The sequence below is a fragment of the Trachemys scripta genome, chromosome 7 (assembly GCF_013100865.1).
Source record: "Trachemys scripta elegans isolate TJP31775 chromosome 7, CAS_Tse_1.0, whole genome shotgun sequence".
In the NCBI taxonomy this organism is placed as follows: Eukaryota; Metazoa; Chordata; order Testudines; family Emydidae; genus Trachemys; species Trachemys scripta.
In genome coordinates, this window is record NC_048304.1 from 74,184,262 (window position 1) to 74,201,729 (window position 17,468).

General features: G+C 37.8%; 1 protein-coding gene across 1 annotated transcript in view; it reads left to right on the plus strand.

Annotated features, from left to right (window-relative positions):
- The window catches only part of WAPL (WAPL cohesin release factor), a 124,316-nt gene that overhangs the window by 93,247 nt on the left and 13,601 nt on the right, over nucleotides 1-17,468 (plus strand). Inside the window, exons 6-10 of the mRNA XM_034775533.1 lie at nucleotides 1,756-1,908; nucleotides 2,120-2,256; nucleotides 4,831-4,942; nucleotides 9,913-10,140; nucleotides 16,401-16,512. Of these exons, the coding sequence (XP_034631424.1) occupies nucleotides 1,756-1,908; nucleotides 2,120-2,256; nucleotides 4,831-4,942; nucleotides 9,913-10,140; nucleotides 16,401-16,512 (742 nt within the window). The remainder of the gene's footprint in view (nucleotides 1-1,755; nucleotides 1,909-2,119; nucleotides 2,257-4,830; nucleotides 4,943-9,912; nucleotides 10,141-16,400; nucleotides 16,513-17,468) is intronic.

Here is a 17,468-nt window from a genome sequence, read left to right on the forward strand (position 1 = left end):
TCTACGTTCCGGTCCCGGCATGTAAGCGGTTCAAATCGCAACTACCCCAGGGGCAAGGGAGCCAGCCCTGGCAGGACCCCACACACAAAAAGCCCCAGGGCTATAGACTGTGCATGAGCCACCGGCCCCACCCTCTTAACAGGCTGGACCCCCGCTCCAAGCAAGGAGCTAAAAAGTCGTTTCAACGGTACGCCCGTCTATTCCCTGGATCCGATTTTTCCCAATTGTTGGCAACCACCTTTCCTTTTGCCTCCCGGCGTGGTCAGTGATGACTTAGGACCGCTGGTCCTCAGTACTGTGGCACACAACTACACCTTCCAATTTATTTCCACAACCCCTCCCCCCCTTCCATCTTCAGGCACCCTTCTCATGAGAGTCTTCTTGAGCAGGTGGTTCAGGGGCTCTTACAGCTGGAGGCAGTTGAGGAGGTCCTGCCTCCTTACCAGAACAAGGGTTTCTATTCCCAGTATTTTCTGATCCTAAAGGCCAAGGGTGGGCTGTGTCCCATCCTGGACCTGCGATACTTCAACAGATACCTAAAGAAGCTAAAGTTTCGCATGGTCTCCCTGGCCGCCATTATCCTCTCCCTGGATCCAGGAGACTGGTATGCCGCCCTCAACCTGAAAGATGCATACATTCACATAGTGATCTTCCCAGGACACAGACGCTTTCTCCGTTTTACGGTTGGTTCGGCCCACTACTAGATTGTGGTCCTTCCGTTTGGCCTGGCTACAGCACCAAAGGTGTTTACCAAGTGCATGGCAGTAGTCGCAGCCTACCTCCGGCGTCAGGGTATCCAGATTTACCTGTACCTCGACGACTGGTTGGTCAAAGGCAACTCCAAGCCTCAGGTCCAACGCAACATCACTGTACTATAAGCCACGTGCCACTCCTTGGGACTCTACTGGTCAACCACAAACAGTCCACATTAGTTCATGTTCAAAGGATAGACTTCATAGGGGCCATGCATAAAATATAAATGTGAGACATATAAAACCAGTGCAGGAAGAATACCATTAATTTGCGGAAGCATCCTAAATCTATTGAGGTTTCCACAGTGCCCCACAACACTTCCTCTATACATGTTCTCTTATGCTAGGGAAGAAGCTGGGAAGCCTGCTACCTGCATACAGGAAGCATTTTCAGTGGTCAATGGCAGGAGACAGATCTCCTGCTAGCTGCAGCCACAACTAGAACAGCAGCCTCTAGTAACCAGTGGTGAGAATTGTAGTTAATATAATTTCCATCCCACTTGTGTTGGGACAAAGATAAAAATTCAGTGTCATACCCATATCAGGCTACTGGAAAGTGTGCTAATGACTGGATATAGCAAGAAGCTCAGTAATGCTTGGAGTCTCCAGGAAGTAAGATGGTCAGTGTAGTAGTAAGAGGCAACAAAGAATTTAAACTTTTTTTTTTTTTTTTTTTTTTAAAAAGACCAAACTTGGTAATTTTACCTCCCCTGGTGATTAGTTAAAGTTAATCAGTGCAAAAGATTCCATCTGCTCTTTTAATTTTGAAGTCCCACCAGACCCTGTCTCTTTTTCTTAAATAAAGGGTTTTTTTTTATATTTAAAGCACCATTTAAATGGTCTGGTATATTCCAAATTTGATGAATGGTGCAGGTACACCTCTGTCTTAGAAAACCCAAGATTTGAATTTGAAAAATGCACACTCTGCTCTGTTTCCGTATGTATTTCGTATATGTTTGCGCATTCAAAACATCTGCCCATTTAAGCACTTTCTTATTGATAGGTAAGGCTATCTTCAAAGGAGGCAGTTCATAAAGATGATGGAGTTTTTAAGGCTCCTGCACCACCTCCCAAAGTGATAAAAACTGTGACAATACCTACTCAGCCCTATCAAGAGATAGTAACTGCATTGAAATGTAGGAAAGAAGACAAAGAAGTAAGTATTTTTAAGACATTTTTAAGGTAATTATTGGTATTTCTAATATATACTGAAGGAATAGTGTCAAAGTGAGGCTTTAGCTTTCACCGTTCAAGTTAATGGTTTTATGTCTGATTAGGTTTCGTTTAAAGATAACATTAAATGTGTTAATTTTATAATCTATCCCAACAGCAATTTATTGTGTTCAAAATATATTTGTATCTTCCAGTTATACACTGTTGTTCAGCATGTAAAGCACTTCAATGATGTAGTGGAATTTGGTGAAAATCAAGAGTTCACAGATGATATTGAGTACTTGCTAAGCGGACTGAAGAGCAATCAGCCTCTAAACACACGTTGCCTTAGGTGAGAGATATTAACATAAAGTATCTTGTATATATTTACTGTATTCAAAGGAAAAAAGTGAGTTAAATATATTTCTATTAAATATGTGATCTGACTTTAAAATGTTGTTAGTTACCTGGAGTTTCTGCGGTCTGGAACAAAAAAAAAAATACATCTGAAAATATTGGAGATGACATTTACAGAATATCATAAGTGTGAATGTATAATGTGGGGAAGGATAAAAGAGGGTTTTGTGCAGTAAAATTACATCCCCAAATTTACTATTGTACTGCTTAAAGACAAAGATTACACTAACTTTTCTTTGTTTGGATATGATTATAAGCGAGGAAGCATCTATCCACTGTTCTTTAATAGAAAATTCAGTTTTTAAATAAATAATATATATGTGGAAAGAATCCCCAGACACTTACTGACAGTGATAATATAATATCATGCTGAGGTTTCCTTCATTCTGCCAACAGTCTGTTCTTTATTTCCTATTGCGAATGCCAAGCCCACATTGGTGCTCACTGCAGCTTTTGCAGGCCTGGGGTTAACTAGCAATCCTTCTTAGAATTCTAATGATGAAAAACATGAACATTAGATTATAGTCAGTCTTTTGTTAAATTTTGCTCATCTCTACATTTGCATCTTGCATTGTACAATTAAATCCTGTTCTTAACAGAAATGGAATTAGACGTATAAAATCTCATGTTGAAAATATTTATTCATGATCACTGTTTGTTTTCTACAGTTTGTGAACCTAAAAATACCAAGGAGAATGATTCTATAGCGATATAAAAATCCCTTTTATCTTCCATACTGGTATAATTCTTTGTGTACAGCTGTGGCAAAACTGCAATTATTGTAGAAGAAAACCGTGAACTGTAGATTTAGATGACAGTGAAATTTTATCTGGCATCCTGAGATGTATCAAAAACAGCTATAGAACTTTAAAAAGCAGTTATTAAATCAAGAGTTTCCTCCGGGTAACTCAACAAATTGCAGTAATGTTGATTGATTTAACATAACTTGCAGAAATCTCAGTCCTCCTGTTTGAGTTATTTATATATGCAATTATGTAAATAAACAATATAACTAAGAATTTTAGAATTAAGTTATTCACACTAGGGATGCAAAATGTTAACCAGTTAACCAGTAAGCATTAGTCTTACCGGTTAACCCGCCTTAACTGTTAACTCCTTGGCCGGCCAGCTGACCCCAGCAGCCCTGCGCCAGCCGGAGCGGGCCCAGCCTTAGCCGCTTAATCAGATAACCATTTAAATACTTTTAAATCATTTAAATGGTTAACTTTTAAACTGTATTTACACCCCTAATTCACATTCAATACACTGAGTCTCTGTAAACTTTCAAAATTTCTTTTAAATCTTGTTGTTTACTTCTGAAGTTATATAGGGTTTCACTTGTACTCATTGGAGGAAAGTTCAGTCAACGAATTGCAAGGTGTGTGTTTTCCAAAGAAAATGATATATAGGGGTAAGGATAGCAGTAGACTTAGGAGAATTAGAAGCCTTGTTGTCAAGCTGAACCTCTTTGAATGCTGTTGCTGTGATTGGAGACTGTAAAAGATCTAAACATGACGTTCTCATATGATTTTTAAAGGTTGCTTTGGTTTCATAGAGGACTTTTTTATTTCCCTTGCACCTTTTGGAGACATTTAAGCTTTTAATTTTTAATTATAAAGGTAAGGAAATATAGTCTCCTTAAAACAAAATTGAGTATAGTACTAAGAAACTTCACAAATTTTAAAGGAACACTTTTGTAAAACCTATATGGTAGGCTGTGCTGGGTACACCTGAAAATTCAGACAGTCGTAACTAGAGCTATGAAAAGCACACTTTAAAAAAAAAAAAAAAAAAAATTGTATGTGAGGGAAGAGAAGGAACAAAAACATCCCCAAATCCATGACTACCCATTCTAAGCAGGCATTTTGAATATTGACGCGAGAGGGGAGGATCTGAAGTAAGAGAGGTGTGCGTACCTGATGGTTTGGGGGGCAGAGCGTTTTTTCCTCTGGTTTAAAAGTGATTTCTTGGGTTATTCCAAACTTTCCCCACCGAAATCCAATCTTCCTCCTGGCCATAGATTAGCTATGTGAAACTTCAGGATAAACTGGTATTTCACAATATTGCATGGAGAGGAGGGATTACAAATAGTTAGGCATATAACTTTTAACTTTAACCAGGGTGTCAGTTCATAATACACTTTTCTTGATCTTCTTCACCAAGTTGGTGTCTTACTAGTGAAGGTTTTTCTTTCAACTAAAAATTGTTCCTAAAACACTTGATGTTACCCATTTGCAACCCTATTGTAGCTAACATTAAAAGAAGAAACCAGACTTAGCCCAATATGAGTAAGCAACCCTAAAATAGAATGCTGCATATCTTCACCATTTGAGATTGGCGGTAAACCTTACAAGAATATATATAACAAGCCTTTTTATCAGCCCACAAACAGTTGGATTTTCTGATGTACACATGTTAATGTTCGTAAGACTTGTTTGCTTAACTAGCCTTTTTTTTAAAATACATGTAGTGACTTTCAAACACATTAATGCCTGCCTGTTTTTTCCAGTGTTATTAGCTTGGCGACAAAGTGCGCCATGCCCAGTTTCCGAATGCACCTGAGAGCACATGGAATGGTAGCCATGGTCTTCAAAACACTGGATGACTCCCAACACCACCAGGTATTCAAATTTCATGTATCCTATGTAATTAGTTAGTTTCAAGTCACATTGGGATTGATGTACATAAATGAATGGAGATGGTAGAAATATAGAAATGTATTTATTAGGTTTTTAGTATAGATTGATTGCATTTGTTTAGCATTTTTCTGGAAATATTGGCCCGACTTTAGAAGTCTACACAGAAACATAACATGGGAAATTCAAGAGAGTGCATGTGTTCTCTTGCGTGCAATCAAAGGTAGCAGAAACTCTTGATTTCTCTCTCTCTCTCTCTCTCTCTCTCTCTCCCCCCCCCCCCCAATCCTTCCCCACACACTTTTTTTTGAGGCTTGATAAAGCTTGTTTAAAATTCAAAGGCTTAAAAACTTTGGGGCTGAGTTTAGGTTTATGATTTCAAATCTTTATCCATTTTAAGTATCATACTACCTTTATTCATTACATTTAGTTTAAAAGTAGTACTTAGAAAAGTTAACACTAATATTCTATTTTTCTTCCCAATTTCATTCTAGTAAAAATAAAGAATAATCCAGATATTTATCTCCAAACTTAAACTCGTCAGTGTAAAATAGCTTGAATGTAGATACTCTCCTTTTTTCCTTTGTAGTTGTCTACAGTGTGTGCATGCTATGCTAGTGTTGTTAAGCAGTGCTGTAAGTTGTAGAGTGGCACAGCATTAACTAGTAATGAAAGATCTTCTTGAAAGAATTCAGCTACCCTAACCAGTGAGATGAAACTGAAGCTATATGAGTTTTTCCTATTCCCCCAAACCGCACAAGTTGGGTTCAGCTTCAGTGGAAAACCATTTCTAAGACTTGTAGCTGCAATTATTTTTTTCCCCAAGACATTAGTGGAGAATGCTATGAGGAGGGATTGTTACAGAAACTGATTTTGGAAACATCCATTTGATCCTTTGTGTAGTTAATAAATCTTGTCCAACCAGCTGTTTCTTTGACCTCTATTGTAGGTTGACTTGACAAAATACATGCGAGAACAATGTTGAATTTGCTGTCTTCCCACAAGCAATCAAATAGTGGTCATGAATGGCATGGAAATGCTAATAAGTACATTTTAAAATTAAATAAGATCTCATTCCTTTGTAGTCATGAAACTGAGGGTAGCCAAACACAGGCAATTTCTGTGTGACAGAAAAGTTGTTGAGGGAGTAAGTTTGAGCTCATTGTTTTGACTAATGCATGGTACGCATGTGCAATAACCTCTTCTACTATGTTGTCTTTAACCATTGCCATCACTACTTTATTTTTAGATGAACTAAAACACCAGTTTCAAAAAAGTTCTTGCAATATACGATTGCAGCAAAAAAACACAAAACATTTAAATTACTTTTTTCCAGAAATATATTTGACCCAGTAAACCTCCACTTTCAATATGTTGAAAAGAAATTTAGGTATTCATATAATGTCTTTTAAATGTATTTTAGATATAGGAACTAAGACATTCTGAATGGCTAATTTTATGTCTTTGTCAATAATTGTGTAATATTCTGTAACTGGAGATGAATATTTATGCTTTACATAAAATAATCCCACTGCATACTTCCTCACTGCTGTTGCATTTAACATCTGTGTTTCACTAACATTTTTAATTTTGTTCAAATGATTAGAAATAGATTTTGCCCCCAAGTCTCAACAAGAGCAACACAGAATTCAAGCCCATCCTAAAGAAAATGGGGAAACAGTTACTTCAAAATAGAAAAATGGACCTACCATATGGCATTGTGTCCATTTCATGACATAGGTAGTGCTAACCTCACTTGAATTTAGAAAGGTTTTGAAAAAGGAAACTTCATATATATGCACATTTTTGTAACTATTTATAGTTTGGGAAAGAGAAAAGGCTTTGCCCCAAATGACAACATAGTTGGAAATAAATGTTGATGATCAATTATTACTTCCACTGCAACTATACTCTATAATGGATTTGAGAAAATAAGATTGTTAGTTTACCTTACGAGTGTATGAAATAGTAGTTGCGATGAATAAATTATTTTGTGCCCAGTAGGCACAATAAAATTACCAGTTATCTCAGAGTTATTCTCAAATACAAATTGTCATCTTTGAAAAATACTTGCTCCACCTAATTAGTAATCAAGAAACTGCAGTTTAAATACCAGCTTAACTATCTTTTTCAGAATATGCTGTGAATGCTTCAGAGTAGTAGATTATTTTTTAAATAAAAAATGTTTTTATGAACATTGTCAGTAGTTGCACACAAAAACGTGTCTCTAATGTCTTGAACATGTGAATAATTCAGAAATATAGAATAAATTGAAATATAATGCTAGACCTTTGAAAATTACCATCTGTTCCCACAAGCTGGAATATAAATAGAATGAGAACAAGGAGACAAAGATCAAAATTCTTCTGAGTGGGAGTAATTGGCCTGCAGTTTTTGGTGTGTATGTAACAAGAGTTGAAGGTGTATCTCTTCCTTCCCTCCTCCCCCCCCCCCCCAACCCTATTAGAGGCATAAGTTGCAATTCCATAGTCAAGGTTGCCTTCAGACTTCTGTTATAATCCCTATTTTTTACCCATCTCTTCTCTTTTTTTCCCCCTCCCCTCTCCAATGTTTGTTTGGAGGAATCATTTCTCTGAAAATCTGCATTGTTAAAATAGATTTTCCCAGAAAATATTCTCTAGACGTCATAGCCCTAACATTCAAATCTTTATACTGTGATGAATCCAGATTTAGGATATTATAAAATCTTGCATCACTGACCCCCTCACCCTATTCCTCAGCATCTCTTCTCATCATAGGCTTGTGTTCAGAACTCCTAAACTGACACGTGTAGATTTGCGTGCGCGCGCACACAATAGTTTTCTGGCGTTGAGCTAAACCTTTTAAGCAAATATTCAAAATGAACCAAATCCATGTCAGGCAGACTAGTGTATAAAGATGTGTACACATGACATGACCAAGCTGCTTAAATGAGCTAGGGATTTATAATCTTTCTGAGGTATAAAATAACCCTCCTTTACTTGCTCATAGTGTCTTAAGGAGGGTCCTGCTGTCCTAGGGCTCCCTGGCACCCAGGTTATCTTTCTGCTTATTTCCCACCTGTCCCATGTCATCTCACCTACCCCTCTGCTTCCCCACATAGCTTCCAGCTTCTCTGCTTGTCTACTTCACTGAAGCCTTTGGGAGGCTTATCAGCTCCCTTAGCAGATTCATTGGCTTAAATAGGTTTTCTATGTGCACACGCACAGAAACCTTGAGCTCTTCCATTGCTCCTACCGTCTTTATCCCCCTCCCTCAAACTCTACTTCTATGCTACTCATTGATACCCCCCAACATAACCACTCCAACACAGTCTAAACCATCTCTCTCTCTCTCTCTCCCTCCCCCACCCTCCAGGCTGTGTCCTTTGTTGTGGTTCAGTTTAAACATTTAAAACTGGACTTGGGGGCTGTGTGGAAATGGCAGGAAATAGGGGTTGGAGAATGGAGGGAGGGAACTGGTGCAGTATGAATGCAGAGCAAGCTGAATAGCGGGAGTACACTGGAGGGGGATGGGCAGCAAAGGCCTGGGGGGTTAGCAAGAAGGCTTTTGAAGTTAGGGGTGACTGTCCTCACAGAGATCTTAGCATGTCTCTAGAGCAGTTGCCTTTAGGTTGTAGTATAAAGGCAGTCACCCTGTTGATCTTTTGAGGTCTGCATACGAACAGCCAAGCCTTTAATTTGAAGAAGTGCCCATTCCTCTCTTTCTGTTCCATCTGACCCAGCCCACTGTTGATCAGTTCCTTTCCCTTCCGATGTCAACAGGGTCAGCACCTTCTTTGAGGGTTTCTGGAAGGTGTTTGCCCAGCAGAGCTCTTAGCTCCATGAAAGTTCTGCTTACTGCTTGAAGGTCCACTGGAATGGTGGACAACTAATTACAAACTCAAGAAAAGTGCTGACTTTGCACGATGAGGAGCAGGTGGGGTCGGTAACCAATAGACTGACCCTTTTCATGTTTACTCTCTGCCTACCCTCCCACCTCTGGCACCCTGGCCCAGATCCATAACAATATTTAGGTTTCCAACTTCCATTGATTTCAGTGGAAGTTAGGAAACTAAATATCTTTGTGCATCTGAGCCCTGTGACCTCCCTCTGCTTTTTTGAATCCCCTTGAGGATTTGCTGTTGCATTCTTGAGGAAGGGTGGGGTGGCATCCCTCTCTTTTTATCAAGGAGGGGCCACTGTTCACACCCCCCCCCAATTCTCCAGAGGAAGAAAACATTAGGGGGAAGACCTCAGCTCTTCGCTCACTTAGTGGAGGATGGGTTCTTGCCTAGCTTCTTGGGGCAAGACTGGGGAAGCCTTATCTCAATGGGTACAGTTTTCCTGGGTTTGGGGAATCCCCACGTCAGACTTCACTAAGAATTTGAGGCTCTGTGCTAGGAATCCCTAACCAAGTTTAGACAGTGATTCCCTGCTCACTGGGTTGGTAATCATATGACCCTGCCCTCATCCCTGCAGCCTTTTCCACCTTCTTTTCTATCTCCTCTCTCTCATCTTCCTCCTAGCTAACCAAAATTTCACTCCTTGCCAACCAGTATCCCCAGCACCCCTGCTGCTCCCCTTTCTCCTGTCCCTTCCATAATTTCCTTCTGCATTGCCACCTCCTCAAGAAATTTCCATCTGCTATCCCCTGCTTTTTTCTCTGCAACACTGACTGCTTTGGGGTAAATTTCAAATGCTTTGCATCTGTAACAGGATTTTGTAAAATGAATTAAGTGATTTGTGCTTTGCCTACATTGGCCAGGAAAACGGTGTTAGTATCTTGCTAGAAAGAACAGTGTTCAGACACAGTTATAGTTACTAGCTTCAGTGCTGGCATAGGCAAAGTCTGACAAATTTCTCTCCCAAATCACCAACTTTGTCTATTTAAAAAATCTTCATGTTTAAGTGCTGTACATACTTCATCTAGCACAAGTATTGCTACAATTTTATATTTATCTTTTTGTTTTCAAGAATCTGTCACTTTGCACAGCAGCTCTTATGTACATCCTGAGTAGAGATCGTTTGAACATGGATCTAGACAGAGCTAGTCTAGATCTGATGATTCGGCTTTTGGAGCTAGAGCAAGACGCTTCTTCTGCCAAGCTGCTAAATGAAAAAGACATGAACAAAATTAAGGAAAAAATACGGAGGCTCTGTGAAACTGTCCACAACAAACATCTTGATCTTGAAAACATCACGGTGGGTCTCATGATTGTGTTTGAAGGATCTGTTTTAAAACTAATCTAAAGTGAAATGCTTGGTAAAATGAAATTTATTAGCAGCAGCTATCTTTCAATTCTAGTTATTTTAGCAGCAGCTGTCTTTCAATTCTAGTTATAACTATTTACCTTGTGCCTTGTGATGCTGTATTAGAGGGCCAAGAGTAGTCTGAAATTTCATCTATTTTCTTTGTAGAAGATCTTATATGCAGTATGTACTTTTTCATTTTTAAATTTCCAAATTCTCTTCTAGAACAAGGCTACTCTAATTCTATACAATAAGCTACAATAGTTCTGCAGTTGTCTGCAGTTCACCAAATTATAGTCCTATTGTAGCTAGTAACAGGTTTGTAATTATTTGAGAGCTTATAAAGTTTTGATAGCAGTATTTGGTTCCAGACTGTTTGTGTCAGAGTTTTGATCTATTATATATGTTTAATATGTTATGCATCAAAATTAGGTAAAAATAACAGTAATGGTTGGTCTGTAGACGGGGTAAAATTCACAGTTAAAGCTGAAATTATTCTCAGATGTTTTGCATCAACAAGTACACCTCTACTTCGAAATAACGCTGTCCTCTGGAGCCAAAAAATCTTACCGTGTTACAGGTGAAACCGTGTTATATTGAACTTGCTTTGATCCACCGGAGTGCGCAGCGCGCGCCTCTTCCCCCCCCCCCCCCCCGAGCACTGCTTTACCACGTTCTGTCCAAATTCGTGTTATATTGTGTCGCGTTATATCAAGGTAGCGGTGTAGTTGGATAATTGCGCAATACCCAAGCGTAATGTGATGAGGTAAAGATTTTGACTCTTCTTCTAAATATCCTTGCTTTTCTTGCTCTTTTAAAGTTCTTACATAAGAACTGTCATCCCAGATCGGCCCAGCAGTCCAATTATTCCAAAATCTTGCTTCCAACAGTGGCCAATTATTCAGGTGCTTTCCTTTTTTATACAGTGGTGGTGGAAAGCCCAAAAAGATGCTGAAAAAAGAGGAGGGGGAAATTCTTTTGCTGTTTGCGTACTGTTCAAATGCCAGTTTTGTCAATGGATTGTTTGACTAAACTTTAACCAACCCTTTTGTACTTCTAATTCACATTTCTAACACTCTGAAATAGAATGTATATATACCATTTTGATATGATGTAAAAATACATGAACAATTTATATATCCAATTTGGTAGCCACAGTATAAACTGCAGTGTATTTCTAAATTGTGTATATACAAATAGCATTTTACTTCGGTTGTAAGATCCTCTAAAAGCCTAACAAACTTTTTTTTAAGTGTAAAGTAGGGCTGTCGATTAATCACAGTTAACTCAAGTGATTAACTCAAAAAATTAATCATGGTTTAAAAAAATTAATCCCAATGAATCAGTTTTAATCGCCCTGTCAGCAATAGAATACCGAGTGAAATTTATTAAATATTTTTGGATGTTTTTCCACATTTTCAAATATATTGATTTCAGTTACAACACAGAATGCAAAGTGTACAGTGCTCACTTTATGTTACTTTTGATTAAATATCTACACTGTAAAAATGACAAAGAAAAAAAGTATTTTTCAGTTCAACTCATACAAGATCTTTATGGTGAAAGTGCAACTTACAAATGTAATTTTTTTTTATGTAACTGCCCTCTAAAATAAAACAATGTAAAACTTTAGAGCCCAAATGTCCACTCAGTCCTACTTCTTGTTAAGCCAATCGTGAAGACAAACAAGTTTGTTTACATTTACGGGACATAATGCTGCCTGCTTATTATTTACAATGTCACCTGAAAGTGAGAACAGGCGTTGGTATGGCACTTCAGTAGCCATCATTACAAGGTACTTGCATACCAGATATGCTAAACATTCTTGTGTCCCTTCATGCTTCAGCCATCATTCCAGAGGTTATGCTTCCATGTGGATGACGCTCATTTAAAAAAATAATACATTAATTAAATTTGTGACTGAACTTGGGGGGAGAATTGTATGTCTCCTGCTCTGTTTTACCCACATTCTGCCATATATTTCATGTTATAGCAGTCTCGGATGATGGCCCAGCACATGTTGTTTATTTTGAGAACACTTTCACTGCAGATTTGACAAAACTCAAAGAAGGTACGAATGTGAGATTTCTAAAGATAGCTGTGGCACTCAACCCAAGGTTTAAGAATCTGAAGTGCCTTCCAGAATCTGAGAGGGAATACGTGTGGAGCATGCTTTCAGAAGTCTTAAGAGGAACACTCCAATGCGGAAACTACAGAACCCTTACTACCAATAAAGAATATCAATCTTCTGCTGGTGGCATTGGACTCAGATGATGGAAATGAACATGCGTCAGTAGGCACTGCTTTGGATCATTATCTAGCAGAACCTGTCATCAGAATGGACTTCTGGAATGGTGGTTGACGCATGAAGAGACATATGAATCTTCAGAGCATTTGGCACATAAATATCTTGTGACGTTGGCTGCAACAGTGCCATGGGAATGCCTGTTCTCACTTTCAGGTGACGTTGTGAACAAGAAGCAGGCAGTATTATCTCCTGCAAATGTAAACAAATTGTCTGAGCGATTGGCTGAACAAGAAGTAGGACTGAGTGGAGTTGTGGGCTCTGAAGTTTTACATTGTTTTATTTTTGAATGCAGGTTTTTTAACATAATTCTGCATTTGTAAGTTCAACTTTTATGATTAAGAGAGTGCACTATAGTATTTGCAATGGGGGAATTGACAAATACTATTTCTTTTGTTTTTTACAGTGCAAATATTTGTAATAAAAATAAATATAAACTGGGCACTATACCGTTAGTATTTTATGTTGTAATTGAAATCAAGATATTTGAAAATGTAGAAAACATCCAAAAATATTTAAATAAATGGTATTCTGTTATTGTTTAACAGTGCGATTTAATCGTGATTAATTTTTTTTTTAATCGCTTAACAGCCCTAGTTTAAAGCTGCTGGGATGAGACTTCTCTTGTTAGTTTAATTTTAGCACGAATAAGAGTAGATAGGTTAAAGCAGCAATGAGTCCTGTGGCACCTTATAGACCAACAGATGTATAGGAGCATGAGCTTTCGTGGGTGAATACCCACTTCTTCGGTTGCATCTAGTAGTCTATAAGGTGCCACAGGACTCTTTGCTGCTTTTACAGATCCAGACTAACATGGCTACCCCTCTGATAATAGGTTATAAGCCTTTCAAAATTTTATGTTTAAAAGAAATGTGAACACATTGAGTAGGACCTTGGACTAGCTGGACCACTGGTCTGATCTGGAACAGTACAACTGATACTGTGGTATGTTACCACTAGATGGTATGACTAATGTATTTCAGTGTAACAAATGTTACTATAAGCTTTAGTTTTTTCTCAGTGTTACATTGTTTAATGCTTTTTAGGTTTTTTGTTTTTGAATTTTACCACAATTTTTTATCAGTCTGATACTTTTTTTTTAAATCAGTTTTCATCAAAAATCTGTGGATTGACGTTGTTAGAGGCATTATCTCTAGACATAATGTCTTCAGCTGTTAGCAGTAATCTCCAAGTTACATTACGTGTTCCATTTTACACCAGGTTAAAAGAAAACATGCCTTGCTTGAGGTGGTTTTTCCATGTATATGTTTCTTTTGGTAATTTTGTCATTCTTCCACTCAGTTTTCTCTAACTTTCAGTTATGGAACAAATTGTGAAATTGGCATTAGACTGTATTCTATATCGGTGAAAGGAGTAGAATTGTTTTAAGGAAAATAATCTGACCATATGGCTGCTAGCTACAGCTAAGGGGTTTATGATGACATAATGCAATATGGTTGGCATTTCAGTTTTAGGTTGATTAGTATTTCATAGGCTTTTATAGCACCTGGTTGTGGACCTAAGAATTTTCTGGTCTTCAGATGTCCTGAGGCTGAATTGGAGGTCAATTTTATTAGTTTTAACTTGGCTGTTTAGTTCACAGCTAAACAAACAACCTTAAGATATTGATGCCAAATAAATTGCGTTTCCAGGCAACATCCAGTCCTGAAATGTCCACCTACAAAGTGGTGGCATTCTCAGAGTACTATTCCAGGTCTGTTCTGGCACCAAGAAGACTGACTTGGTTGACATAATTTTTACCAAATATAATGCAAATTCTGACTAGACTATTAATCTCCTGTTTTGCCTTCCCAAATCCTCATTGTAGATATAAGTGGTCTTTGAGTATTCATTGCATAGGGTCAGATATTTAGGAAGTTACCTAAATGTGTAGCCTTTGGGATCAGAGTAAGGGGAGTGTCATTTCCACTCAAGAATTATCAAAATGGATTAAATTTTGCACTGAGTATGTGATGCCTTGTTTCAGGTGTCAGTACTTCAATTTAGAACTCATTCTTCTAGGGTGAAGGAAGTTGTCTCTGGAACACTTCCATCATAGCAATTTGCAGGACTGCTATTTGAAGTTCTGTTCAGAATTTTACACAACATTACTCACTCCATTTGTTTGTGGACTTGGATTGCTTTGGAAGGGCAGTTCTATGTTCTTTGTTTAAATAGAACTCATTAATTCATCTCTCAAAATATTGTGTTGAGATATTGTCACCACTGAGAGTATATGGAGGCTACATCAAGGATGAAAAGACATTTATTTGCCTGTAACCAGTTATTTGGGAGGGAGATTCTGCATATTTACTCTAATCTTCTACCTTCCCCGCTTCCTTTAAGAGCGACACTTTAAGAATGTTGGCCTTCAGTGGATGTGTCTGAGGCCACATAGGGTATGTCTGCAGTGTTTTGGAGCTTGTGGGAGCCAAAGTCTCCCAGCTGGGTTGGACTAGCTGGGCTCACTCTAGTGCTCCAAAATGCTGTGCACAACAATACCCTATGTGGCCCCAGATCCTTCCATTGAAGGGTCCATAGCTGTATCCATCCATCAGTTCCATAGCTGCATAAACAGTGCTTCAAAGTTGTGGTTCAGGCATGAAGCCTAGAAGTGGGGTGGTGTTCAGTTACCTCTACTGAAAACCTTTCCTCTTTTATTTGTTGTATTTATGTAGTGCACATGAAATTACTAGATTTGTTTATGGCCTAGGGTTTGATTTACCTGTATCCTTAGTGTATGATGTAAATATCAGTATTTTGTTGTCCAGTTCTCTGTAGCTTTAAATTATCTGTGCAAGATAGGTTACATAACTTTTGTTTCTGTCCATGGTTGCTGCACTGGCATTAGCCTTACTAAGGCAATCATCAAAATAAAATCTAAAATGGTTCAGCTCATGGATGCACATGTTTTGGTAAGAACATGGCAGGGAGTAATGATTTGGTAAATGTAACTTTTTTTTAATCTAAACATTTTATGGTAGGAATGAGGTATAGTGGTAACCCTCAAACTTTTCAATGTTCGCAGTATTTCTGGCATGTCCTAAGTATTCTTTATTCTAAGTTTAGAAAATATTGTAAATACTGAAAGGTTTTTCCCCTAGTGAGTCGTTGTTGTCCTGCTAATTTACAAATAAATAATAAACATTTTTTAATAGTGTAAAGTCAAAACATTTTCAGCAAGAGGAGACAGCTAACCTATCTGGAAGACAGAGAAGAAGTGTTTTCTGTGGCTTTCCTTATTTTCTGCTGCCTGGCTGATTTGGCCATTTCCTTCCTCAGTTTGGTGTTTGATAACAGGAAGTGCAAATGAAAGGAGACAGTTTGACTCTTTTAAAATACTGGCAAAATTGAGAAATATAAAAATGAAAGTGCAAAAGTATTTTTGCTCTTCCCTTGTCAGTATTCAATCAAGCTTCTTTTAAACACTTGCCAGTTTGGCTTGCTCCCTCTGGTGGCTGATCTACACAGAACTTTTGTTCAGTTAGGTAATGGGACGATAAACTTCCAGTGAGCTTTATGGAGTTCTTTGAGGTAAACACTGAAATGACTTTATTTTGATAGTAGGCATGACTCTTAAGTTCCCCAAAACATAGAAATATAGACTTTGAACTACAGGTTTCACTCTGCATATCTCTAGTCAATTGCTTCCAATAGACTTGTGGTGTGGATGCCATACGGGACAGGAGAGGCGTCTGTAATGTTTGTCAAACTGTTGTTCACTCATGAAATGATTTCTGTAGCTAAACAGTAGTACAATTTCTTGTTAATTCATGGATTCAAAATGATTGCATATTTTAAAGGCCCTAAGGTTATTTTTTTAAATATAAGGTATTTTTATATGCTGTGATGCTGTTGTCAATAGCTGTTGGTAATGGAATTACTTTACTGATTCTGACTTTTTCAGACTGGGCATTTGGCAATGGAGACACTACTGTCTCTCACCTCAAAACGAGCAGGGGACTGGTTTAAAGAAGAGCTGCGACTTCTAGGTGGTCTTGATCATATTGTAGATAAAGGTATGTTGAATATGTTTCGTTTCTGATGCATTGAAAAGTATAAATGAATTAGACATAGATTTATGAGGGGAAGATTTTCCCTTAATTTGTCAGCTTTTCTTAATTTCTATTATCATCGTAAGAGGAAAGAAAAAATGTGCATCTTCTACTTAAACTTTCAAAAAGTATTAAAATTCCACATCAGATTGTTGGGAAAAATTAATGCCTCATTAAAGTGTAGCAAGTTGCATTGAAAACCGATTGAATTCTAAATAGATAATGGGTGTGTGTTGTTATTTCAGCTGGATAATAGGATACCAGTTGGGCAACTTAGGAGTTTGGGTTTTGAGGAGTTGTCTTACTTATATACCATGTCTGGGTATTAGAATTCTGTTACTTCACAAAGCACCAGCGATACCCCATTCTAGAATACTGTCTCCTATTCAGGACACATTTTCTTTCCAAGACAGTCCAAAGAAAGCTAGCTCTTCAGGAAGACTTGAGTTTGAGCTCCTTTAAGATATTTGTAGGTGCACTTTGCTCAAAGTGTGGTGAAAATATGGGAAGGAAGGCCTGTGTTAAAACAAATATCAATGAGTTGAAGGCTAGCTCTTGAAATTGAGTAAAATAAAGTAAAAAAGCAATGAGGTGGTGCTGAGAATTTTGAGATGCAAACTTGCTAATTCCTTATGTCTCTTTGGTTTCACTTCAAAAGGTTTGTATTGTACATTGTTAGATATCTCTGCTTCTTTAATAGTATAAAATGTGCTGAATAATCTACAGTTCTGTGCCATAGGAGTTTGCTGCAGAATCTCGTTGGTCAATAGAAAAATAAACTTGTTTTTTTTTCTCCTCTTGACAAACCTATTTAAGTGTTTTCCATCTTTTAAATAGTAGTATTCACATCATTATGGTTTGGCAGCTGATGTTTTGTGTTACTTTGGCATACATAAAATGTCTGAGACCATACTAAAAAT